At 38.2% G+C, this 27,772-nt stretch overlaps 1 protein-coding gene across 2 annotated transcripts in view; it reads left to right on the top strand.

Moving 5' to 3' along the window:
* Positions 1–27,772, top strand: part of LOC143041779 (polyamine-transporting ATPase 13A3-like) — a 264,024-nt gene that overhangs the window by 76,739 nt on the left and 159,513 nt on the right. For both annotated transcript variants that reach the window (XM_076213829.1, XM_076213830.1), the window contains exons 5-10: positions 10,150–10,297; positions 18,250–18,384; positions 19,092–19,158; positions 19,279–19,430; positions 24,514–24,643; positions 25,053–25,210. In XM_076213829.1, the coding sequence (XP_076069944.1) occupies positions 10,150–10,297; positions 18,250–18,384; positions 19,092–19,158; positions 19,279–19,430; positions 24,514–24,643; positions 25,053–25,210 (790 nt within the window). The remainder of the gene's footprint in view (positions 1–10,149; positions 10,298–18,249; positions 18,385–19,091; positions 19,159–19,278; positions 19,431–24,513; positions 24,644–25,052; positions 25,211–27,772) is intronic.

Genomic DNA, 27,772 nt, shown 5'->3' on the forward strand with positions numbered 1-27,772 from the left:
AAAAATCGAGAAAAAACAGAGTCAGACAAAGAGAAATTCTATTGGAGAGTAGTGGATATGAAAGTGAGGAAATGGTTCATAGCAGAGAAAAACGGAAAGGAAACAGAAAACACGATTGAAGTAGCAGAAAATTAAAAGTGTCTTACACAAACATAGATGGCTTAATAACAGGACTGACCGAAATGAATGATTACTAGAAGGAAAAAGAACCGGACATAATGGGAATTGTAAAGACAAAATTGAAAAGTCCACTACCACCCAACAGTGTAGGACATGGTGAATATAATTATTGGATTAGAAACAGAGAGGTCAAGCAAGGGGATGGGTGTTATGTTCCTGACTAAGAAGGATATAAATGTGAGGAATGTCACATATGGAAAGAATAGAGTAGACATGATTATGATGGAAATGGAGGACAGGGATGGGAAGAGCAGGAAGTTTGTAGTAAATTATGTGCCTCCTAAAACGGCTTTGTGGGAAGAGAGAGAACACAAAAATATGTTAGAAGACACAAGGATAACAATAAATAAAGTAATGGAAGATGGAGGAAGAATAGCTATGATGGGTGGCTTTAATTGTAAAGATATCTGCTGAGAAGAGATGACAGTGAAGGGTGGAGACGACCTACGGGAAATGTACTACTTGGTATGATTGTAGAACATACAATGACGCAATGGATTCAAGAGAATACTAGGTATAGAAATAAAGAAGAACCATCGAGACTGGACCTAATAATCACATCAGAACCCGAAATAGTGGACAAGATTGCATATAAGACACCAATAAGTAAAAGTGACCTCATTTTGGTTGAACTGGAACTAAATGAGGGAAAACACATGGAAAAAAAGAACAATATAGAAAGGGAAGATTGATGTATGAAAAACAAATTTTGATAAAATAAAAGAATTCTTTAAAAGAAACAGACTGGGAAAGGATATACAAGGAAGAAACAACAGTAAAAGAGAAATAGAATATTTTGACAAAAATTTATAAAGAAGGAGTGGAAAAGCATGTTCCAAGACATAAACAAGAAAAATTATATGTAAAGTATTGGTACAACAAAAGATGTAGCGATTTAAAAGACAAAAGGGATAAAGCTTGGATAAAATGAAAAAAAAAAAGCAAGACCTGAAAAATGGAAAATATATACTATAATCAAACCAGTGTAAGGAGTCCTTTGGGGGCGTGGCTTCATTGAATGCAGCAGTGACAAATTTAATCTAGATAAAAATGTGGCACCAGCGCGCTGGTGCCACATTCTTATGTAGCTTATTTTTGAACTGACGTAAAAGGATGTTTTAAATATATTATTAGTATATTATTTAAATAAAGTTTATTGTATACATTTAAGTAATCGATGCAATTATATTCATATTCTAAAACTCAAAATGCATTAGTTAATAGATTGGATTTGTCACTGCTGCATTCAATGAAGCCACGCCCCCAAAGGACTCCTTACGCTGGTCTGACTATAGTTATAGAAATCAATATGTACAAGTGTGCAGAGCAGAAAAGAGAAAATACGAAAGAGATGTCATAAAATATATAAAGATCAACCAAATCTATTTTACAGATTTGTAAACAACAAAATGAAAACAAACAAGAATTAGAGAAACTACGACAAGGAGGAGTTGAATACACAGAGGATATAGAAATGGCAGAAATTATGCACAAGCATTTTAAATCGGTATTTACGAGGGAGAACATATCTATCTATATATCTATCTATCATATCTATCTATATCTATCTATAAATATCTATCTATCTATCTATATATATCTATAGAGATATCTAGAGATATCGAGTGGGAGGAGAAAGTCGCCCCTATGGAAGAGATAGAAGTAACAAGGAATGAAATAATAAATCACTTGAGTAATTTCGATATCAGAAAATCGCATGGACCAGATGAAATGGCAAAGTGGGTTTTGAGAGATTGCAGGAATGAACTAACAGACAAAATGCATAGTCTAATAAGCAGTTCATTGGAAGAAGGAAAAGTTCCAGAAGATTGGAAAAGAGTAAATATAGTACCAATATATAAAGGAGGAAACAAGGAAGACCCTACTAACTATAGACCGGTCTCTCTTACAAGTACGATAGAGAAAATTTGTGAAAGAATGATCAAAATTAGATGGGTAAGACATTTGGAAAAAAACAACGTACTAAATCCAAGGCATTTTGGATTTAAACAAGGAAGATCATGCTTCACAAACTTAATGTGTTTCTATTCAAGTATGTAATACAAGAAAGAGATTGATGGCTGATTGTGCATTTCTATACCTGAAAAAAGCTTTTGATAATGTGCCACATAAGAAATTACTAAAGAAATTAGAAACTGCAGGAGGAATACAGGGCAAACTGCTGAAGTGGATGGAAGACTTCTTGCATGAAAGAAAATTGAGTTGTGATAAGAGACAAACACTCTAATTGGGATGAAGTGATTAGTGGAGTTCCACAAGGACTAGGTAGCTCCGTATCCATCACCACTTGTCATCCCCATCCATAAAGTTGTCTAATCGTTTCTTGAAACAACTTATTGTTTCAGCGCTTACTACATGGTTACTAAGTCTATTCTATTCGTCGACAACCCTATTAGTAAACCAATACTTTCTTCTTAAATCTAAATTTGTCCAGCTTATAACCATTACTGTGAGTCCTGCCCTGTTGTTTTAATATGATGACCTTGTTTGCATCACCCTTGTTAAAGCCTTTGTCCACTTGAACACCTCTATTAGATCACTCTGCACTCTGCGTCTTCCCAGAGAGTGTAAGTTAAGGTGCCTAAGCCTCTCTTTATAAGGCAAATTTCTGAGTCCATGCATCATTTTGGTCATTCTTCTCTGTACTGATTCTAGTGAATTGATGTCCATTCTGTAGGACGGAGACCAAAACTGTACCGCATAGTCAAGGATGGATATAACTATCGCTAGATAGAGTTTAATAATTACCTCTGTACTTCTATTCGTTACCTTCCTAGCAATGAAATCTAATGCTCTGTTAGATTTATTCCTGGCGCTAATGCACTGTTTCCTGGTTTTAAGGTCCGGACTCACTAGAACTCCCAAGTCTCTCTCGCACTCAGTTTTCTCTAAAAGCGTGTTATCTAAGCTGTATCTATTTTCGGGGTTGTGTAGCCCTACGTTCAACACGCTATACTTAGAGATATTGAAGTTCATTTGCCATTTCACCGACCATGTGAACAATTTGTTAAGATCATCCTGTAGAATCTCTGCGTCGTCTCCTGACTTAATTAGGCGTCCTATTTTAGTGTCGTTCGCAAACTTACTAACATCACTATTTATCCCATCATCTAAGTCGTTTATGTACATAATGAACAACAAGGGACCCATAACCGAGCCCTGGGGGACCCCACTAGTAACATTGCCCCAACTAGATTTTACTCCATTTATGGTGTACCCGCCGTTTTCTGTTACTAATCCAAGCTCTAATCCATTCTAACACTTTTCCTCCTATGCCATGGGCTTTGATTTCATTTAGTAGTCTTTGGTGTGGCACATTGTAACTATCATTGTTAACTGGTGCCTTATATACTTTAGTGTAAAAGGACAGAAGATTAGTCACACGTGACTTACCCTTGGTGAAACTATGCTGTGAATCATGAATTAAATTATGTCTTTCGATGTGTTACTGATTCAAGCATTTTTCCTATAACCGATTTCAAACTGATTGGCCTGTAGTTGCATATAGACGATCTATCTCCCTTCTTAAAAACAGGAACAACGTTTGCCTGCCTCAAAGCAGTAGGCACAAAACCAGTGTCTACCGATTTATCAAACATTTTAGTTAACTGGTCGCATTTTTCAAATTTACACTCTTTAAGCTTTCTCGGAAAAGTTTCGTCTGGACCCTGGGATTTTGTAGCTTTAAGTCTTTCAATCTGCTTGACTACTTCTTCTTTACTAATGCTGATATTAGATAGACTACTTTCTTCATCCCCTCTGAAAATCGGATCGTAGTCAGGTACTTTATCTAACCACTCATTAGTAAACACCGATAGAAAATAATTGTTAACCTCCTCACTCATTTTTTCCTCCGATTCTATCATAACATTTTCATCGTTTTTAATTGGTCGTATTTTTTCTTTATTTTTTGTTCTTTGCGGACGGTGCAAAATTGTTGAAAAACGTGAACACTGAAGAAGATTGTGAGTCGCTACAGAGTGATCTCAATAAAGTATGGGAATGGAGTAGGAAGTGGGAGATGGAATTATATATTAAGAAGTGTAGTATAATGGAATTTGAAAGAAGGAAAAAAATGATATTGGGATCCTATAAATTGGGAGAGGAAGAACTTAAAAAAGTAGAAAATGAGAAGGACCTAGGAGTCATTACTATGAATAATATGTCCCCTGAGAAGCATATGAATAATTTTTTTGGAGAAACTTATAACTTAATAAGAACAATCAAAGTGGCATTTACATACCTGGTCGAAGAAATGGTGAAGAAAATACTAGTTACTTTGATAAGACCAAGATTGGAGTATGGAGCGACGACGTGGTCACCAAGTACAAAAAAAATGTATAACAAAACTTGAAAGAATACAAAGAACAATTACGAAATTGGCACCAACACTCTCAGAACTATCATATGCTACAGACATTAGAGCAAAGAAGAGAGAGAGGAAACTTGATAACTATTTATAGAATCATGAAAGGCATAGAAACAATTGATAGAGAGGATCTAATAAAATGGAATAGTAAAGATACAAGAGGACACGGAAAGAAAATCAAGAAAGACAATTATAGAAGAGACCTGAAAAAGAACAGCTTTCCCCACAGGGTAATAGACGTTTGGAACAAGTTAAATGAAAATGTGGTGTATGCAAAAACGATACACGAATTTAAAAACAGTCTAGATAAAACGAGATGTGAAGACGGGACTTCACGAGCATAGTTCCCCTTCACGTAAAATACAACTAGGTAAATACACACACACACACACACACACACACACACACACACACACACACACACACACACACACACACACACACACACACACACACACACACACACACACACACACACACACGTAGACGGATTCACATCGAAGATTGGAACTCCGAAAAAGAAGGGAAATTTTCGTGGATCTCAACGTCGAGGAAATACCTTTTTGTATTTACAGGGAAGGTGAAAGCTCGTGGTGTAGTGGGAAAGTGATGAAAAAGGAGGAGGGAGGGATTTCTGATGGAAATGGAAGGAAAAGAGGAAGGGGAGGACTTGGTCTAGGTAGGTAGACGCCATGGAGATTTTGGAGATGAAGGGATTAACAAAAATGTAAAGGTTAGAAATATAGGTAAGAGCAGCACAATGGAAGGTGAAGATAATAGTTTCCATGGATTTAATGAGGGGGGGGGGCAGCCAAAAAAAAAAAAAAAAAAAAAAAAAAAAGGAAAGCCTAGAAGAAAAAAAAAAAAAAAAAAAAAAATGTCAAACATTGGGATGATAGGTCCGGTCAACTTACGCAAATCACGCAGAGAGTTGAAAAATGGGAAGAATTGGAGAAAGTAAACCAAAAACTAACTAAAGAAATAGAAATATTAAAAAGACAGTTAAAAGAAGCACAGGGTTGGAAAAAAAATCCAAGAGAACAACAAAATTGCATTTAATGCTCTAGTGAAACAGCAGATGAAAGAACAAACTGAAGACACAGTTATTAAAGTGATGAGACAGAAGGAGAATATAGTAAGAGACTTAGCAGATGAAAAGAAATGTATAATTATATTAGGGGTGGAAGAGAAGTATAATCTAAACAAGACTACAAGAATTAAGGAGGAAAAAGAAAAAGTAAATAATATATTAGAATTAGTTCAGGAAGATGAACCTGAAATAGGGAAACAAATTGAAGAAATGTATAGACTCGGGAAATATAGTACAGATAAGACCAGACCAATTAAGGTTAAATTCAGGTCACAAACGACAGCAGAGAATATCTTAGCAAAAACAGGGAAACTAGCAGACAGTGAACAATATAAAAAGGTATGGATAAAAAGATAAATGAATAAAGAGGAAAGAGAGGATGAGAAAACAAAAAGACAAGAAGTTAAGGAAAAAACAAGATGAGAACAGAGTAAGAAAAAGAGGAATTCTATTGGAGAATAGTGAATATGAAAGTGAGGAAACGGCACATAACAGAGAAAAACAAAAGGGAAACAGAAAATACAATGGAAGTAGCAGAAAATTAAGAGTGTCTTACACAAACATAGATGGCTTAAAAAAGGATTGAATGAACTGAATGGTTATCTGAAGGAAAAATAACCGGACATAATGGGAATTGTGGAGGCAAAATTGAAAGGTCCACTACCACCCAACAGTGTAGGACATGGTGCATATAATTATTGGATTAGAAACAGAGAGGCAAAACAAGGGGGTGGAGTTATGTTCCTGACTAAGAAGGATATAAATGTGAGGAATGTCACATATGGAAAGAATAGAGTAGAGATGACTATGATGGAAGTGGAAGACAAAGATAGTAAGAGCAGAAAGTTTGTAATAAATTGTGTGCCTCCTAAAACAGGCTCGTGGGAAGAGAGAGAGCATAAAAGTATGTTAGAAGACACAAGGATAACATTAAATAAGACAATGGAAGATGGAGGAAGAATAGTTGTAATGGGTGACTTTAATTGTAAAGAAATCTGCTGGGAAGAGTTGACAGTAAAGGGTGGAGACGACCTATGGGGAAATGTACTACTTGATATGATTATGGACCATACAATAACGCAATGGATTCAAGAGAACACAAGGTATAGAAATGAAGAAGAACCATCGAGACTGGACTTAATAATCACATCAGAACCTGAAATACTGGAAAAGATTTAATATAAGACGCCAATAAGTAAAAGTGACCACATATTGGTTGAAATGGAACTAAATGAGGAAAATACATAAAAAGAAATGAACAATATAGAAAGGAAGATTGATGTATGAATTTTTTTTTATAGAATAAGAGAATTCTTTCAAAAAGAAGACTGGGAAAGAATATACAAAGAGGAAACAACAGTGGAAGATAAATGGAATATTTTGACAAGAATTTATAAAGGAGTGAAAAAGTATGTCCCAAGACAAAAACAAGAAAAAGAATATGTAAAGTGCTGGTACAACAAAAGTTGTAGGGAGTTAAAAGACAAAAGAGATAAAGCTTGGACAAAATGGAAAAAACACAAAAGACCTGAAAAATGGAAAATATATACTAGTTATAGAAATGAATATGTACAAGTGTGCAGAGAGGAAAAAAGAAAATACGAAAAGATGTCATAGAAAAATGTAAAGACCAACTAAGACTATTTTACAGATTTGTAAATAACAAAGTGAAAAAAAACAAACAAGATTTTGAGAAACTACGACAAGGTGAAGTTGAATACACAAAGGAAATAGAAAGGGCAGAAATTATGAACAAACATTTTGAATCAGTGTTTACTCGTACAAGGGAGGACATACAACCTAGAGATATCGAATGGGAGGAGAAAGTCCCCCCTATGAAAGAAATAGAAGTAACAAAGAATGAAATAATGAATCACTTCAGTAATCTTGATGTCAGAAAATCACATGGGCCAGATGAAATAGCAAACTGGATTTTGAAAGAATGCAGGAATGAACTGGCAGACAAAATACATAGCCTAATAAACAGCTCATTGGAAGAAGGAAAAGTTTCAAAATATTGGAAAAGAGCAAATACAGTACCTATATATAAAGGGGGAAACAAAGAAGACCCTTCAAAATATAGACCAGTCTCTCTAACAAGTACGATAGCAAAAATTTGTGAAAGAATTATCAAAAGTAGATGGGTAAGGCATTTAGAAAAAAAAAAAAAAAACGTACTGAATCCAAGGCAATTTGGATTCAGACTAGGACGGTCATGCGTCACAAACTTAATATGTTTCTATTCAAGGCTAATAGATATAATACAAGGAATAGATGGGTGGGCTGATTGTGCATTTCTAGACCTGAAAAAAGCTTTTGACAAGGTGCCACATAAAAAGTTGCTTAAGGAATTAGACGGGATACCACGAGCATAGCTCCCCTTCCCGAAAAGTACAACTAGGTAAACACACACACACACACACACACACACACACACACACACACACACACACACACACACACACACACACACACACACACACACACACACACACATATATATGTATATATATATGTATATATATATGTATATATATATATGTATATATATATATATTACATATATATATGTATATATATGAATATATATGGATATGTATGGATATATATATATATATATATGTGTGTGTGTGTGTGTGTGTGTGTGTGTGTGTGTGTATATTTGTGTGCATGTATGTATGTATATATGTTTGTACGAAACAAAAAGAAAACCAAACATGAATGGACAGAACTTCACTGTATAGTGATAGATTAGAGAATAAAAAAGTGGTATCAAAGGAAAGACCCAGAGGAGAATGAAGGATAAGCAACGAATTTGAATGCTAAAAATGTCTTACAATGATATATACGAATGGGTTTCACCAATATTAGATATGAAAAGAACCAAGTGATGGACATTTGTTTTGTCGGGGCCAGTCTTAATGGTAATACTAATATTCATATGGGAGATGGAAGGTATAACATGGTGGTGGGATGGTACATAAAGATGAGGGTAGAATTAATGGTAGCAGAATGAAACAGAGCATAAACAATTAATGAAAATATTGTATTTATTCTAATGAGCGATGATGTAACCCTGGTGGGAGACTTTAAAAGCAAAAGGTAAAATGGGAGGATTATGAAAGAGGTGGAAGTGAGAAACCATGGGACAATATACTGCTGAATATATCACCGAATAAAATAATGATCCCATGTGTAAAAGTACCAACAATGTGTAGAGACGAAGATCCATCTCAAGACTGGATTTGATTTTACTAGAACCTCAGGCAACTGAAACACTGAAGTACGGGTGCCTGGTAGGTAAATTTGATTATACATTCCTTGAACTAATTTTGAAAGTAGAGAAGGCAGAAAAAAATCATGCAGAGAAGGAAAATACAAAATTTCCAAAATAAACAATACAGGTCTTAAAAAGTACTTTGAAGAAGTGGATTGGAGGGAGTTCAGTGAGATAAAATAAACAAATAAGAAATTAAAAAACTTCCTGGATATCTATACCAGAAGAGATGAGAAGTACGCGCCAAGAATGAGTGGGAGAGAATAAGAAAAAAATGAAAATAAAAAGACTGATTCAACGGAAGATGCACGTTAGCAATGCAAAAGAGAGATAAGAAGTGGGAGAGGTGGGGATAGAGGAGAACAAAGAAGATAAGTAAAGATACAACAGAACCAGTACCGAATACACAGGAATTAAACGAAGAAAGCTGAAAGGGTATAATTGACAAGCTTAAAGAAAAATCTAAGTTGTTTAACAGATTTGTAAAAGGCAAACTGAAACGCGAATAAGGAATGTTCAATACAAATATTGAAGGGTATTACATGAAAAACTGAAATAATGAATAAAGCTTCCATTCTGTATTCACAGAGGACGAGGACTTTGAGGAAGAGAAAAAAAAAAGTTAAGAAAGATGTTTTAAATAGTACAAAAAATGGGAGAACGTGAAGTGAATGAACTTCTCGAGAACTTGGAGGTAAAGAAGGCCTCGGGGCTAGATGGAATTTCTCATTGGAAACTGAAAAAGTGTAGCGAGTAATTGGTGGACAAAATGCACTGTTCTCTAGAGGAGGGGAATGTGTCACTAGACTGAAAATCAGCCATTGTGGTATCAATCTTCAAGGGAGGAAACAGTTGTAGATTTCTGATCTAAAGACTAGCATCCTTAACCTGCTAATATTCAAAACAAAGTTAACAAAGAACCATATGCTCCAGACATCAAAGAATTTCTTCTACTCATTTTTCCATGGATGTATACTAATGTTACCAAAGAAGAAAGCGAAAGGTGACATACCCGTTAACGACTAATGCGTTAAAATAGGAAGTACAGGGACATGACTCGACAGATATTGGGAAACAAAGGCAAATAATCTTATTTTCTTGGGAATGGGTACAGACAAATAACAGAGTTTTCAGGGGAAGGTATTATGATTACATTGGATAGACTAGTAGGGGAGCCTGTGCTTTGATTTCTCTGACATTTTTTCCCTACAGTTACCTAAAGGACGGGACAACTTGCGCCTCCTTCCACGAGTTGTACCATGGTCTGTCCTCGATAGAAGCATCAGCCCAAAAATCCCTCTTTGGAGAAAACTTCATCAGCATCACAATTGCATCCGTATGGCAATTATTGATTAAAGAGGCAAGTAAAAGGAGATTTTTGTATTGGAAGCAAATATAATTTTATTTTTTCCATGACTTGCACGAATAAAGTCTTCGTTTAGTTTGGGTAAGGACGTAGGGATAGGTAAGAAGTATAGCGTTTTAGGTGGAGAAGTGTGCATGTAGCCTACGTATTTATGTTTCTTGTGAACAGATGCAGCCAGATTTGTGTTGCTGGAGAAAAGTACACATCATTTTTCCAATTCGGGATAAGTACTCGCCAGTTCCACTGTATGATGAGACGCATTTTTATTTTCCTTTGGTATATGATCATTGGTACGTGTTGTGTATCAGTGGGGGGTGTAGGATTGGTTGGGCGCTACTGTACGGTGATGGATGATTGGGTATGGGGTAAGGAGAATTTCAGCTCACTCACTCACTCAGGTGGTGCACGGGCCATTTGCTGACCCTTCACCGCTCGAGCCAATCGTTTCCAGACACTAAAGGTGGCGGCACACTAGGCTAACATGATACTTGCATTTGCTACTTCGTTTGAGTAGAAACGACTTCGGTTACAATAATCTAGACTTCCGTAAGAACATCTCACCAATATGTATAAAATTCTTATAAGTTTAACTTCTCTTAGTTCGTCATTCAAGCCTCACTATATGACACAAGAATAATTTGACATTTGGAAATTTGAAAAATAAAAGATAGTAACAAAAGTCGTTTCTACTCAAACGAAGTAGCAAAAACAAGTAGCATGCTCGCGAGAAATGCCTAGTGTGCCGCCACTTTTACTCCAACACTGCTCAGGTCCTTTACATTAATTATAATTATCAGACTGTCTTGTATGTGGCCTGCAGGGGAATCCTCTTTCTCCTACAATACTGTCCATCATCATTTTCTTTGGTGAATTTCAACTAGAATATCGAATTTTGAGTCTGCACAGAGAGGGGAGGGGAGGGGAGGGGAGGGGACAGTTTGATAGCATTTTAGGTTGGTGATTTTACAGGTGTGGTTAAATATTTCACCACATCTAACGTTAAGTCACAGTAAGGAGTCTTTTGGGGTGACTCTCTCACATCGCTGAAGAACCTAACGTCTCCTGTCTTTAGGGCAATCCGCATTAACCTTTGAAGACTTTCTTCTGGCCAAAGCAATGCGATTTTTTCATAAACTTTAAGACAATTTACGGGTCATAAGCAGATCGAGTCTTTCGCCGTATTTTACGACCTGAATAGTTTAATCGAACAGTCGCCAGGCGATTTTATTCACTTGAAGGTAAACCTTTCTCTCTCACTCACTCCTTTTGACCCATACAAGAATGGTATCGCTTTACATATTCATTCTGGCTACCGTCATTTGTTTTCTATTGATTAAAAAGAAGAAAAAATTCCTCCCGGCCCGAGAAGCAACCTGGCTCGACGAACCCGTTTCGGTTGTGAGTCATTGTCTACTTCTTCTGGTTTTCGATCTTATTGGACCAATAGGAGCCTTCTAACAGCCTATTTTCAAGTTCTCGCACCCATTCTGACATTTTCTTTTCGGTAATCAATCAATCTAGTGCATATCTTTTTCTAGTACTGGTACATACATACATACATATACCAAGGCTTTTTCCCACTTACAAGGGAGATAGCCAAAAAGGAAAAGGCATAAAATCATTCCCACCCATTCCATCCCTGAATACACTCCACACCCCTCCACCCTCCCTCTCATCTTAGCACCTCCTAAATGACGGGGCATCCCTGCACTTTGTCCACTGCCCTGGATCAGAAGCAGTATCGCAAGACAGCACATCCACAGCAAGGCCGCTTCATTAAATCGGCGACCCTCCTCTCCGTCCCCCCATGCATAAAAGGAGAAGACGGGGAGAAATCCCTTTGGGCTGCGTCAAATTTTGCTCACACATATTACCTCACCCCCCATCCCCCCGCCCATTCCACCTCATGCATCACAACATCATCCATATACAACCATTCTCCATTCACCCCTGTCTTCTGTCCTCTCCCGTCCTTCCTCAACAGACATTCCCCTCTTCCCCAAAGCCCACTTCACCCCATCCATCCACCTCATCCTAGGACGTCCCCTCATGTTCACTCCCTCCACATCTGCCTTCTATACCGCTTTTACTAGTGTTTCTTCACTCATTCTTTCCATGTGTCCAAACTATCCTAATACTCTTTCATCAACCCTATCTCCCAGCTCCTTTTCCACCCCTGTTCTCCTCCTTACCTTCTCATTTCTCACTCTATCTAGCCTAGTAACCCCCATCATACTTCTCAGGCACCTCATCTCAAACACATTCAAGCTCCTTCTCTCTTCCTCTCTTATGTTCCATGTTTCTGCCCCATACAGTGCTGTTGGCAAAATCACTCCTTCATACAGTCTCCTCTTAGCATCCATTCCCAAATGTCTATTCCTCGTTACACTCTTTAATCCACCAAGGCATTTACTTGCTTCTCCCAATCTACATTCTACCTCCACCTCCACTCCATCTTTTCCTGCCACATTTGCACCCAAGTATCTAAAACTATCCACCTCCTCCAATTTCTCACCCTTAATGCTCACTTCCAGTCTACTACCACTTTCACCCCTTGAACATCTCATCACCTTACTTTTATCCACATTTATCTTCAGCTTTCTTCTATCACACACTCTCCCAAACTCTGTCACCAACTTCCTCAATCCCTCCTCCGATCCTGCTACAAGCGCAGTGTCGTCCGCAAACAACAGCTGGCTCACCTCCCACTTTTCTCCATTTTCTTTAACCATCTCCAATCTCTATCCCACCACACTTGCATTTACCTCTCGCACTACCCCATCCATGTACAAGTTGAACAGCCAGGGCGACATAACGCATCCCTGACGAAGTCCCACCTTTACCTCGAACCACTCACTCTCTCCATTTCTAATCCTGACACAAGCTCTACTACTCTCATAAAGACTCTTGACAGCTCCTGGAAGCTTTCCTCCTATCCCGTATATCTGCAAAACCTCCCACAGTGCCTTTCTATCTACCCTATCCTAAGTCTTTTCCAGGTCCATAAAAGCCCAAAATCAATCCTTCCCCTTTCCTATAGCTTTCTCACATATCTGTCTTACCACAAAAATCTGATCTACACAACCTCTACCCGTCCTAAATCCACATTGTTCCTCACCAACTACTCCCTCTGTTCCTCTCCTGATCCTCTCAATCAAGATCCTCCAATAAGCCTTCCCAACTACACTTAACAAGCTAATCCCTCTGAAACTACTACATTCACACTTGTCCCCTTTTCCCTTGTAAAGTGGAACTATACAGGCACTCCTCCAGTCCTCCGGCACTCTACCCTCTCTCCAGCAAACATTGAATAACCTCACCAACCAGTCCACCATCACTGTACCTCCTTTTTTTTTTAAGACAATCTGCATGACATCCATCCAGACCAGGTGCCTTACCTGCTTTCATCATCTTAACAACTGCCTTCACTTCATCCTTCCTTATTTCTCCTCCATTTTCCTCAATCATCGATGGGATGTTGTGATAGTGAAGGACAAAATATCACGGTAGGACATAATGTCAGTGGAAGACAAAATATGATTTTAGGGAGGGATGCCGGACAGAATGTCAATGAAGGAAAAAATATCACGATGGGATGTAATGACAATGGAAGACAAAAGACCACGATGGGATGTAATGATAGTGGAGGAAAAAATATCACGGTAGGACATAATGTCACTGGAGGACAAAATATAATTTTAGGAAGGGATGCCGGACAGAATGTCAATTAAAGACGGGAGGCCGGTGTGAATCGCGGTGACGTAGGGAGACAAAGTGTACAAAAGAGATCGGATGGCCGTGAGCGACCAGATGTCTGTGATGGGGGAAATGTTAATTTTGATGGGAGAAATGTTAATGAGGCATTGAATGTCAATAAAGGACCAAATATCAATATTGAGCAAGGTGTTAATAAAAACAAAATTATAATGTATGGCATGATATTGAAACTCAAAACGTGTCAAAAAGAAATAATTACGAGTTTCTTAAAACCACGTACTTTAATGCTAGTAGTATTAGGAACAAATTTCAAGAAATACAGGCGTATGTCAAAAGCGAAAATCTGGATATGATAGGAATAACCGAGACATGATTAAATAGTAAAGAGTTCGAAGCTGAATTTGATATTGCGGGATTTAAGCACTTTCATCAGGATAGAAACCACAAGAAAGGTGGGTTGTTCTGTTGTACGTTAAAAACAATGTCCATGCTTGTGTCATAGAGAAAGTGAAACAGGATGCATATGATAGTTTGCGGGTAGAGTTAACCCAAACAAATGAACAAAAAATGAATGTAGGTGTAATATATAGGCCAAAGACATTATCATCAGCAGACGACAAACTGTTGTTTCAAGAACTTTCTAGTTTCTGCAACCGGGACCTATTGATAATGGATGATTTAAATTTTACTGACATTGATTGGATGACCCTTGAACATGGCCATATAGGTAGTCGCTTGATTGGTTTTCTTGGTGACAATTACTTCGTTCAGCATGTAAAAGAGCCCACAAGACATGGAAACTTACTCGATCTATTGATCACTAGCCGCGAAAGCATGATAACCAATGTGAAACTGTTGCAAATAGCGATCACAACTCAGATTCAAACTACTAAATTTTTTTTATAATAAATACTTGTGTTTCTAAAATACCCGATTTAAGTAAAGCTCAGTTCATAGGACTACGTCAGGAGCTTCAGCTTACAGATTGGGAGGCAAATTAAGCGAAAGACCTGTAGATGAGATGTGGGAAATATTTCAAAATACGCTCGCTAAGATGATTCAAACTTTTAAGGACAGACGTCCCCCAGATCAGGCTCGCCCAAAATGGCGAAACTGAAGAAAGTATTGTTAAAAAGAGACGGGCTTATAAGAAATATAAGTGCTCAGGTGCATCTAATGACTATGAAAGTTATGTATTAATACAGAGAGATTAAAAAAAGACAATAAAAACAAAACGAAAACGACAATACGAAATGAATATCGCTGATAAATCCAAAGAGAATCCCAAAGAATTCTATAGTTACATTAGAGATAAAAAGGTTGTTAGGAATTACATTGGTCCATTATCATCTGCTGACGGTCAACTTGAATATTCAAATGAAGGAATGTGTAATATTTCAAACAATTATTTTAGCTCGGTATTCGTAAACGAAACACCTCAAAGTCAACTCCAATCTGAAACCTGTGAAAAGTCTAGGGTAAACTTACTCACTACAGTAAATATATAAAAAGAAAAAACTAAAAGGTGTATAGAGAAACTCAAAGTTAATAAAACACCAGGGCCTGACGACTGGCATCCAAGAATCTTAAAGGAAATGAAAAATGAGATTGTTGTTCCATTAGAAATTTTCAAGAAATCCATCATATCCGGAGATGTCCCAAGAGAATGGAAGATTAGCTAATGTTACTCCCATATTCAAAAAAGGTGACAAAAAGAAACCAAATAACTACAGGCCTATAAGTTTGACTTCCATCGTAGGAAAAATGATGGAAACTATCATCAGAGATGCTATCGAACATAATTTAGAAAGTAACTGTTTAATAAGTGATAGCCAGCATGGTTTCAGACGGAAACGTTCTTGCGTGACTAACTTACTCGAATTCCACAACACAGTTATCTCGAATTATGACAAAAGAAACAATATAGATTTAGTATATGTAGACTTTGCAAAAGCTTTTGATACCGTCCCACACGAAAGACTACTTACTAAATTAGCTTCACACGGAATAAGTGGTAGCCTATTAAGTTGGACTAGTAATTGGTTGAGTGATCGAAAACAGAGAGTTGTTTTAAATGGAAAACCTTTTAGATAGAAAAATGTTGCAAGTGGAGTTCCTCAGGGTTCCGTTCTTGGGCCACTTCTATTCATAGTATATATAAATATAGACCATGGACTAAAATCTACTATTTCCAAATTTGCTGATGATACAGCAATGGTCTGAAAAATGGCTAATGAAATTTAACACAAGTAAATGCAAGGTAATGCACATAGGTAAAAATAACAGGAAGTATGATTACAAGTTATTTGGAAATTCGTTAACAAAAGTGAATAGTGAAAAAGATCTCTGCGTGATTATCAGTAACGATCTCAAATCATCGAAACAGTGTATTTCAGCCTCTGAGAAAACAAATAAGATTCTAAGACTGATTGCGCGATCTCTTGACTTCAAGAGTCCATCACTCATTAACAAGCTATACAAATCGTTAGTTTGTCCACATTTGGAATATGCTGTTTCCGTATGGTCACCGAATCTCATTAAAGACATTGACAGATTGGAAAAAGTGCAACGGCGAGCCACAAAACTGATTCCAAATATCAATGAATGGAATAAACTTCCTGCAGAGGCATTGCAATGTAGTTCAGTTCGAAGCTTTAAAAATAATTTAGATATACACATATTTGCTTGTTTGTTTTGTTATCATTTGTCTGTTTATCATTATTTGCTTGATTCTCATTTATTATTAGTTATATGTCAATTTATTATTATTTACTATTTACCTGTTTGTTTATTATTTAACTATACCTATGCATTTGTTTACGTATTTTATTTGTTGTTTGCATTATTATGATTTTTATTTATTCATTTATTTATTTATTTATTATTATTATGATTTTTTTCGCATCCGACCTATATGGACCAAAGGTCTCCCATCGGCATGCTCCGCCTTTGTAATACTTTATGTTGATAATTTTGTGCAAGTGCGTGCATGCGTGTGTGTTTGTGTGTATTTACCTAGTTGTATTTTACGGGAAGGGGAGCTATGCTCGTGGTGTCACGTCTTCATATCTCATTTTATCTAAACAGTTTTTAAATTCATATATTGTTTTTGCACTCCACATTCTCATCTAACTTGTTCCAAATGTCTATTACTCTGTGAGGAAAGCTATTCTTTTTCAGATCTCTTCTATAGCTGTCTTTCTTGATTTTCTTTCAGTGTCCTCTTGTATTTCTATCATCCCATTTTATCAGATCCTCTCTATCAATTGTTTCTATGCCTTTCATGATTCTGTAAATAGTTATCAAATCTCCTCTCTCTCTTCTTTGCTCTAATGTATGTAGCTCGAGTTTTGCTAGTCTCTCTTCATATGATAGTTTTGATAGAGTTGGTGCCAATTTTGTAATTGCTCTTTGCATTCTTTCAAGTTTTGTTATACATTTTTTTTGTACTTGGTGACCACATCGTTGCTGCATATTCCAATCTTGGTCTTATCAAAGTGATTGATATTTTCCTCACCATTTCTTCATCCAGGTATGTAAATGCTACTTTGATTGTTCTTATTAAATAATAACTTTCTCCAAAAATTTTGTTTATATGTTTCTCAGGTGACATATTATTCATAATAATGACTCCCAGGTCCTTCTCATTTTCTACTTTTTTTATTCCTTCTTCTCCCAGTTTATATGATCCTATTATTCTTTTTTTTTCCGAATTCCTTTATACTATATATGTATGTGTGTATGTATGTACGAATGTATATATATATATATATATGTATATGTATATATATATATATATATATATATATATATATATATGTGTGTGTGTGTGTGTGTGTGTGTGTGTGTGTGTGTATCTCTGCCTCTCACACTTTCTGTTATTCAGAATTTTTATCATCATGATATTGCGCCGTTACTGATTTTTTTTTTTCTAATGGAGTAGTAGGAAGTATCATTGTTACGAATTGTGCTGAGATTGATAAAGGTAAGATTGAAGGAACTTGTAACGGAGGGTTGAGTGAGGTGTGATTTACGGAACGTAAGATAACTCAAAAACCTTTTTGTGGGGTGTGGGTTAGGGTAGTTTGTTTTAGAAAACGTCTGAAGGCGACTTGACATCATGTCCACTCCAACGACAATTTTAACAAAGATAAGTTTTGTATACTTAAATTTTACCTAAATGGCCCCTGTCTACCAATGTTGGACTTTATATTTTTTTTTTGCTGCAGGCCTACAATCCCTTCTACTTCTTTCAAGCTTACACCATTATCGTTTGGTGTCTCCAATGGTACTTCCTTTACTCAGGCTGCATCGCTGGACTCTCAGTCATCTCCATCACTCTCATCGTTTGGGAAACCCGAAAAGTGAGTACTGATGCTACTGGACGTTTTGCTTGAGACCTTTTAAGATTTGATTTTTGGCCATCGTCTTTGGGGGATTTTGGTGGGACCTATACTTTTGCACTAGACATATCAGAGGCATTTGATACAGTTTGGCAGAAATATTTGATCTTGAAGTTTCTTTCATAGAGTAGCTATTCCTTTTTCTAATCTCCCATTTCTGATCGCCTGACTGATTTGAAGCTGTTCCTGTAGACGGTCACTGCTCTTTTCCTATGTTTATAATCTTTGGTGTCTATCTTCTTTATGTCTACTGTTCATTGATTAATTCATTTGCCACACATATTCCCTTATACCTTGGGTGGCAACCTTTTTAAACGCAGAAGCCAAAATCGGTCAAACTTCGATGCAAATAATTTCTCACGTGCCAATCGAAATTCCTGAGAACATATTTATTCTCTTATATATTGGGGGAATCTTTTCAAATACAGAAAAGACACGCTGAAATGGTAAGATTAAAGAATATTGTAAGTGTGATTTTTAAGTCATGTTTCTCTGTTGTTACTCACTGAGGATCTCCACTAGTTAATTTTGCTAAATGTTTGAAGAGGGAGAATCTTTTTGAGCGGCACGTTCTAACCTCAGCAAGAAAATTGACAAGCATAATGTTGAAAGTAATGACTGTAATATCGTTTGGAAAGGTAAGTATTTATAACTTTACCTTTTTTCAGCAAAGTATGTCGCTGAGGAAGACGGTCACGACCCAGAGTATGGTCAGCGTTTACAGGGACGGCGAACGTAAGTGTGCACAATCAGTCAGCCGATTTCTGTTGTACGTTGAAGTCCGTAAAACTGCATGCATGTACTGTCCTTGACGGCTCCCGTCAGACGGTAATAAAGAACCTCCTTTTTACCAAGTTCGACAGATGAGCTCACGAGAACTGGTTCCGGGTGACGTGATGCAGGTGGAAGCGCAAATGGGGCGACTTGAGGCGGACGCTGTGCTTCTCAACGGCTCCGCGGTGACCAACGAGGCCATGCTCACAGGAGAGTCCGTGCCTGTCACGAAGGTATATTGCCCTCACCTTATTCACAAACTAACCTGGGTTCACATGCACACTCGTCCGGTGTGCCTCAGGGGCGTAGCTACTTTTTCAGGAGGGGCAAATGACGGGGAAAATACCCCAAATTAAAATTCCTTTGAAGTAAACAATAATTTGAAATTTACTTTCCAGTTTCCCTCCAGAATATCCCCACCCCCACACACTATGCTGAAAGCCTACCTGGATAAAACAAATTGGACTTAGTTTTGTGGGTCGTGATCCTGAAACCTATACGAGAGCAAAGTTCAGAGCAGGTTTGAACCAGTAACTTCAAATAGCTTTGTTGGGTGGTGTAATGAACGAATGAACTAAGCTATCTTCTACAGTATCCGCCTCGGATATCAATGTGGGTGGCAAGTCCTGCGTGCAGGGAGTCAACCAGGAATATTGCAGGTGATGTGAGGTTGCAGCACACCAACACCTATTGTCTTAGGCCTCATCCCACCTCCTATCTCGGAAGAAGTGCCGCAGCATCTTACTCCACCCTCTTCCGAAGCAATATTTAGTTTTCTGAAGGCATATTTTCCTATGGCACTGACAAAGGTCGAGTGGTGCTTTCCCTTACTGCTCCTTATTTAACTCCAAAGTCGGTGGCCTCCACCAGTAGATCCCCTCCTCTCACGCCATCGAGACCGCCGTCTGGAGCTACGACCCCTCTTCCTCCCCTGTCTCCTCCGGGTTCCACTCCTCTAAACAAGTAAAATGCCATAACCCGGACACCACCGCTTGCTATATCCCTCTCAGCAACTCCGGACTACCTGTAAGTTAAGGTCCAGGCAGGTGCGAGTCCTGCGAAAAAATAAATAAGTGAGCTACTGTTCCCTGCAGTTCACTAAAAAATAAATAAATAAATAAAATAAAATAAAATAAAATCCACTCCCACCCATTCCATATCCACATACTCCACTCCCATTCAGTTTTCCTCCTATCCCATATATCTGCAATACCTCCCACAGTGCCTTCCTGTTTACCCTGTCATAAACCTTTTCCAAATCCATAAAGGCCCCCCAAAACATCCTTACCTTTTCCTAAAACGTTCTCACATATCTGTCTTACCACAAAACTCTAATCCACGCAACCCAAACTGTTCCTCACCAATTACTCCCTCTGTTCCTCTCCTAATCCTCTCAATTAAAAACCTTCCATCAGCCTTCCCAACTACACTCAACAAGCTGATCCCTCTTAAACTACTACACTCACACTTGTTCCGTTTTCCCTTGTAAAGTGGAACTATAGAGGCACTTCTCCAGTTCTCCGACACTCTACACTCTTTTAGACAAACATTAAGCAACCTCACCAGCCAGTCCACCATCACTGTATCTCCCCATTTTAGACATTCCGCATGACACCCATCCAACTCAGGTACTTTACCTACTCTCATTTTAATAACTGTTTTCACCTTCTCTTTCCTTCATTCTCCTCCATCTTCCTCATTCAACACTGTCATTTTCTTATTGCTTCCCACTGCAACTACCTTTCCCTCTTTATCTTCCTTCACATTTAGCAACTCCCTGAAATATTCTGCTCATCTTCCTCTTACTGCTGTCTCTTCCATTATCATCTCTCCATCTGCACCTTTTACCTTTTCTTTTCCATTTGATTCGTCTCCTCTTCCTCTCTTAATTTCCTTCCAAAACATCTTTTTGTTATTAAAAAAATCTGTCTTATACCATTTCACATCTGTTATCCTCTTTGCCTTTATCTTATGCTTCTCTTCTTTTTTCTTTGTAGCTCGTCCTATTTTGCAACTAAACTGCGAATGCTCGTTTCTTCACTTCTACAACCTTCTTTGCTTCCTCATCCCACCACTCACTATCCTTCCTTCTATTTCCTCCCGTCCTACTTGTTCCACACACCATCTTTGCACACCTTGTGACTCCCTCCTTGCACCATCCCCATTCCTCCTCCACTCCTAGTTCTACTTTATCCTTCACTCTCTCCCACTCCTCTCTCAGCTTCTGCTTGTACTCCATTTCCTTTTCTTTTTCATTTCAGCAGTTAACTTTAAACACCTCCCTACCTTCTGTCTTTTTCCTCTTTCTCCATCTATCCTTCACTCTCAATTTACTTTCCAACAAAAAATGATCTGATATTGTTCACTCTCTCCCCTTAGAACATATACATCCAAAACTCTACCTACTCTTCTCCTGGTTACCACTATATAGTCCATTAAAGCCCTATCTACCACCCTTTCATCCACCACTCTCTCTCATATGTACTTATGCTTGACTTTCTTCCTAAACACTGTATTTGCTATCACCAACTCTCTTTCTAGACATATCTCCACCATCAACTCTCCACTACGGTTTTTTTTCCAGAAGTCCACATTTCCCAACCACTCCGTCTATTGGTTCATTTCTTAACCTATCATTAAGATCTTCCAATACCATTGCACTGATATTTCTCCCTAATCCCTCTATGCACTCATTTAAATATATCCAAAAAGACTCCCTTTCCTCTACACTCTTCTCAGGTCCATATGCACTTACAAAAATCCACATCTCCCTTCCCAGTTTCACCTTCATCCACATTAACCTTGAGAAAACCTCCTTCCACTCCACTACATGTTTACATATCTCTTCACTTACTAGTATAGCCAGCCCTTATTTCCCCGTTCTCTCTTCATTCCTGGCACCCTCCCAACTACACTCCCAAACTCACACTCGTCCCTCCCTTACAACTTGGTTTCACTCAATGCCAACACATTCTTCCTCCTTCTCACAAGCATACTGCATATCTCTTCCCTTTTACTCTCAACTGTACCACATTGACGCACATTGAAAGACCCAAACCTTAGAGTTCTGGTTGGAAAACTCCTCCCTGACCCTCTTATGCCTTTGCTTTTTTTTAGGAATGTCCCCTTTGGGGCTACAGAGAGTAGGATGCCTAGTCCTATCCCCGTCCCGTTTTAGTCGCTTTTTTACAACTGAAGTGGAAAAGTCGGTGGCATTATTCTTCCCCCAAACCATAGGGTTCGGCAAAAAAAGGAAATGAACAGAGCATTGGTACAGGACAATATTAAGATGGGGGGGGGGCAGCATAACGGAGGGACAGTAGCAGTATCATAGAATATAATTATTTCTCTGTGAATAGAATTGTTCTATATCACAGATAAAATTATGTGTGCTCTGGTCCATAGGGGCGCCCCATATAGACCCTAAAGTATCAGCTGCACGTTACTGAGCAGCTTTTAACCCCACAATAACATGTAGCCAATAACCCAGACGGAGCTATCGTTAAAATGTTTTATTCAACCACAGAGGAGCTACCGTAGCGAAGGGGATGAAACTATTTTGGTACGATAGCATCCTGGTGGTCTTCATTCTAACAAATACCAGACGGTTTTGTTCAAATAACTCTACGGCGTCTAACTCGGATTTTTTTTTTAGGTGAAGACATTAGAAGCTTGAGGTTACGTCAGTATTATGAGGGATAATAATAATAAAAAAAAGGATATCACGGTAGAAATTGAAACTTGAAAACTGTTCCTAGCATCTTTAACGTAAGAAGTAAGAAATGTCCGATCGAGGACAGTGTGGAGAAGGTTAGGGCAATACGGTCAGATGCCAGGGGTCGAAGAGCCGAGACACTCAGTGGATGTGTGCTGAGAGAGTTTTAGAATATTGTTAGACCTTCGTGTAGTTCTCCTTTGGCCACCAGAGCTTACTTTGGCTCAAGGTGGTAATACCTATCTATCTATATACCAAGGGCTTCTTCCCCTTTATAAGAGAGGTAGTTAGTTAACGCACGCACCCACTCTCACCCCTTTTATTCCCATCCACCACCCATTGTTTCCTTCTCATCTTAGCTCCTCGTGGATGAAGGGCCACCTTTGTCTCCTGCCCACTGCTCGGGTCAGAAACAATGCAGCAAGACATAGTATATATCTACAGCAGGCCCGCTTTACTTGTACTTCGACCCCCCTCCTCATCCTCTCATGCGGAAAACAGAGAAGACGGGGAGAAATCCCTACGGGTTGTGTCAACCATTCTCTATTCACCCCTATCCTCTGCTTTCTCCCTTCCTTGCTCAATAGACACTCCCCTCTTGCTCAAAGTCCCATTCACCTAATCCATCCATTTCATCCTTGGTCGTCCCCTCAAGTTCACTCCACCCATCCTATACTCAACTCTCTTTTTGCTAATCTTTCTTCACTCATTCATTCAATGTGTCACCCCGTCCATGTGCACATCAAACAACCGTGGCGACGGGACACAGCTTTAACGCACCTTCACCTTTACCTCGAACCACTCCGCTCTCTCTATTTCCAATCCTAATTCAAGCTCTATTAATCTTGTAAAAAATTTAAAAATTCTTAACTGCCCTTAACAGCTTTCCCTCAATCTCATATATCTGCAATGCCTCCCACAGTGCCTTCCATAACTCCCCCCCCCAAAAAAAAATCCTTACCTTTTGCCAAAACCTTCTCACGCACTTCCCTATCTCCTCTTCCCTCCTTTGTCCCTTATCACTCCTGACACTCACCCTACCACACTCCCAAATTCAAAATCACCCTTCCCTTTCAGCTTAGTTTTCCAGCTTCATTAAAACGTTCATCTTCCTTCTCTTCTTTTATATTTCCTTTTACTTTCATCTGTACCACAACCACGCACATTTAATGACCCATTGTCGAGTATATTAGGTTGTAAATGCATCATCTTGTTACCTTTAAGTCACTAGTTTCACATGATTAGCTTGTTTCGATCCATCCTGTCCACTCTGAATGGAGTTATAAGTGATCAAACTCGGCACGAAAATGATAAGAAAAAAAGATTAAATAGACATGTGACACAAGTACTCTCCAAGAACACATACCTCAATGAGGGCAGCAGAGCGGGCGGAAGGCGAAAAGCATCCACTAGAGCACACATTTCTACTTTTACCTTCCTTGCGACACAATTAAATAATGAAGGAAAGTGTGTATACTTTTTGTTTGTGTTCAAAATATATGTTTAATATATTTTGTTATTTATTTTTCTCCTCGTTTCTCTGCCCGAGTATTATTTTTGTGCAGCCCTGTAAGATATGTAATGGCATCTTGTACTACCAGGTAGGTGTGCCGCTGGACCAAGACCTGTTGTTCGATCCAGCATTCCATAGACATCACATCCTGTATAGCGGTACCCAGATTCTGCAGACGAGGGGTGCCTCTTCGCTTCGGGCTGTCGTTATAAACACAGGTGAGACAACCTTAAATAGATTCAGTAATGTGGCACACCGCTGAATCACGTTGTTTAATCTAAATCCCTTCTAAAGCCCTGTTACATGACGTAGAATGACGGGATTCTTACTTTTATCTTGCAAAGTTGTTAGACTATTCTGTAAAAAGATGTAGAGGTGAAAATATACTAACAAGACTAAATTCATAATTAACAGAAGAATCTGATATTACTGAATATCTAAATCAACAGTGTTCTTCAGGTAGGAGCAATCAATTATTTCATGAATTCCTCATAACAGCAGGGAATGCAGAACTATGAGATGAGTCATATAAATAAGGTAGATACAACTTTGCAGAGGTAAAGTTTACAAGACCTAAGAAATTCTCTGACGAAATGGGCTGTCTGGAGTTTTCCTGTATCCCTTTAGGTTTCAACACTGCCCGTGGAGAGCTGGTGCGGTCCATTCTATTCCCGAAGCCAATGGACTTCCACTTTTTCAGTGACTTTTTGCGAATGATCATGATTTTCCTGTTCCTTGGGGTCCTTTGTATGGGATGGAGCCTGTATATCTGGACTTCCCATAAGGTTAGTTCTTCAACACGCCCTTGTTCACTTCAATATATTCCACAAACAGTTATCTCACTCTGTTTCTATATCTATTGACGCTTGTCCTCAGAGTTTTCATACCTTTATCCGATAATCATCAGATTTTGCCCACACACTGTAGAGAAAGCTTCAATCTGGTGTGAGAAGACTACCCACTTCGATGTCAGTTTTTTGGAAGATCTAATTGTTCTACAAAGATGGAACATGCCGACAGGAGACCTTTTGGTCCATATCTAGGTCGGATGCGAAAAAAATCATAATAATAAATCAATAAATAAAAACTATAATAATGTAAAGAATAAATAAAATACATAAATAAATGCATAGGTATAGTACACATGCACACACACACACACACACACACACACACACACACACACACACACACACACACACACACACACACACACACACACACACACACACACACACACACACACACACACACACACACACACACACACACACACACACACACACACACACACACACACACACACACACACACACACACACACACACACACACACACACACACACACACACACACACACACACACACACACACACACACACACACACACACACACACACACACACACACACACACACACACACACACACACACACACACACACGTCGGTCGAAGTGACAGCGAAGTTTGGAACTCCACGAAAACTTCAAGTTTAATCGATCTCAACAACGAGGGAGTACCTTTGTTGTACTAGTAGGGAAGGGGAAGCTCGTGGTGTAGTGGGAAGGTAAAGAAAAAGGAGAGAGGGATTACTGAAGAAAATGGAAGGGAATGAGGAAGGGGACGAAGGGGCTTCGGGTGTTAGAAGGGGTGTAAACAAAAGGGGTGCAGAACACACAGACGAGAAAGAACAAGGAAGCAGAGGTGTCAAAAACAGAAATATAGATAATAGCAGCTCAATGGAAAGAGAAAATAACTGCTTTTATGAATTTAATGAGGGAAGAGGTGACAACCTCCCCTACTAGTAAATCTAGAGGAGAAAGTAAAAAAATGAACGAAGCATGGGAGGTTAGGTTTAACCCATTCAACTCCGATGACAAGATGTCTTGTCATTTGGTCAAATAAAACCAAAAATCATAAAACACCAAAATGTTTGATCAAACACCAGAAAAATATGACGTCAGTCCTCGCTTCGCTGCGAGCGAAGCGAGGATTGACGTCATATTTTTCTGGTGTTTGATCAAACATTTTGGTGTTTTATGATTTTTGGTTTTATTTGACCAAATGACAAGACATCTTGTCATCGGAGTTGAATGGGTTAACCAATTAATACTCGTTACCCAAAGAGTTGATAAACTGGAAGAACTAAAGAAGGAGAATCAAAACCTAACTAAAGAAATAGAAGAATTAAAAAGACAGTTAAAAGAAGTAAAAGATGAGAATGAGGAATTAAAGAATAATAATAACAAGGAATGAAATAATAAATCACTTGAGTAATCTCGATGTCAGAAAATCGCATGGACCAGATGAAATGGCAAACTGGATTTTGAAAGAATGCAGGAATGAACTAACAGACAATATTCATAGTCTGATAAGCAGTTCATTGAAAGAAAGAAAAGTTCCAGAAGATTGGAAAAGAGCAAATATAGTACCAATATATAAAAGGGGAAACAACGACGACCCTACTAACTATAGACCAGTCTCTCTTACAAGCACGATGGCTAAAATTTGTGAGAGAATGATCAAAATTAGATGGTTAAGGCATTTGGGAAAAAACAACGTACTAAATCCAAGGCAATTTGGATTTAGACAAGCACGATCATGTGTAACAAACTTAATGTGTTTGTATTCAAGGCTAATAGACGTAATACAAGAAAGAGATGGATGGGCTGATTGTGCATTTCTAGACCTAAAAAAAAAAGCTTTTGATAAGGTGCCACATAAGAAATTGCTAAAGAAATTAGAAACTGCAGGAGGAACATAGGCCAAACTGCTGAAGTGGATGGAAGACTTCTTGCATAAAAGAAAAAAATGAGAGTAGTGATAAGAGACAAGCCCTCTAATTGGGATGAAGTGATTAGTGGAGTTCCACAAGGAACAGTTCTTGCCCCAATAATGTTTGCTATATATATTTATGATATGGATAAAGGAATTAAAAGTTATATGAGCTTCTTTGCGGACGATGTATGGGAATGGAGTAGGAAGTGGGAATGAAGTAGGAAGTGGGAGATGGAATTCAATATTAAGAAGCGTAGTATACTGGAATTTGGAAGAAGAAAAAAAAGTGGGATCAGATAAATTGGGAGAGGAAGAAAAAAAAAGAAAAGAAAATGAGAAGGACCTGGGAATCATTATTATGAATAATATAGCCCTTGAGAAACATATAAACAAAATTTTTGGAGAAACTTATAATTTAATAAGAACAATCAAAGTAGCATTTACATACCTGGACGAAGAAATGGTGAAGAAAACACTAGTCACTCTGATAAGACCAAGATTGGAGTATACAGCGACGACGTGGTCACCAAGTAAAAAAAAAAAAAAAAAAAAAAAAAAAAAAAAAAAAA

Source organism: Oratosquilla oratoria, chromosome 32 (assembly GCF_046742065.1).
Source record: "Oratosquilla oratoria isolate Oo_2021 chromosome 32, ASM4674206v1, whole genome shotgun sequence".
NCBI classification, from domain to species: domain Eukaryota; kingdom Metazoa; phylum Arthropoda; class Malacostraca; order Stomatopoda; family Squillidae; genus Oratosquilla; species Oratosquilla oratoria.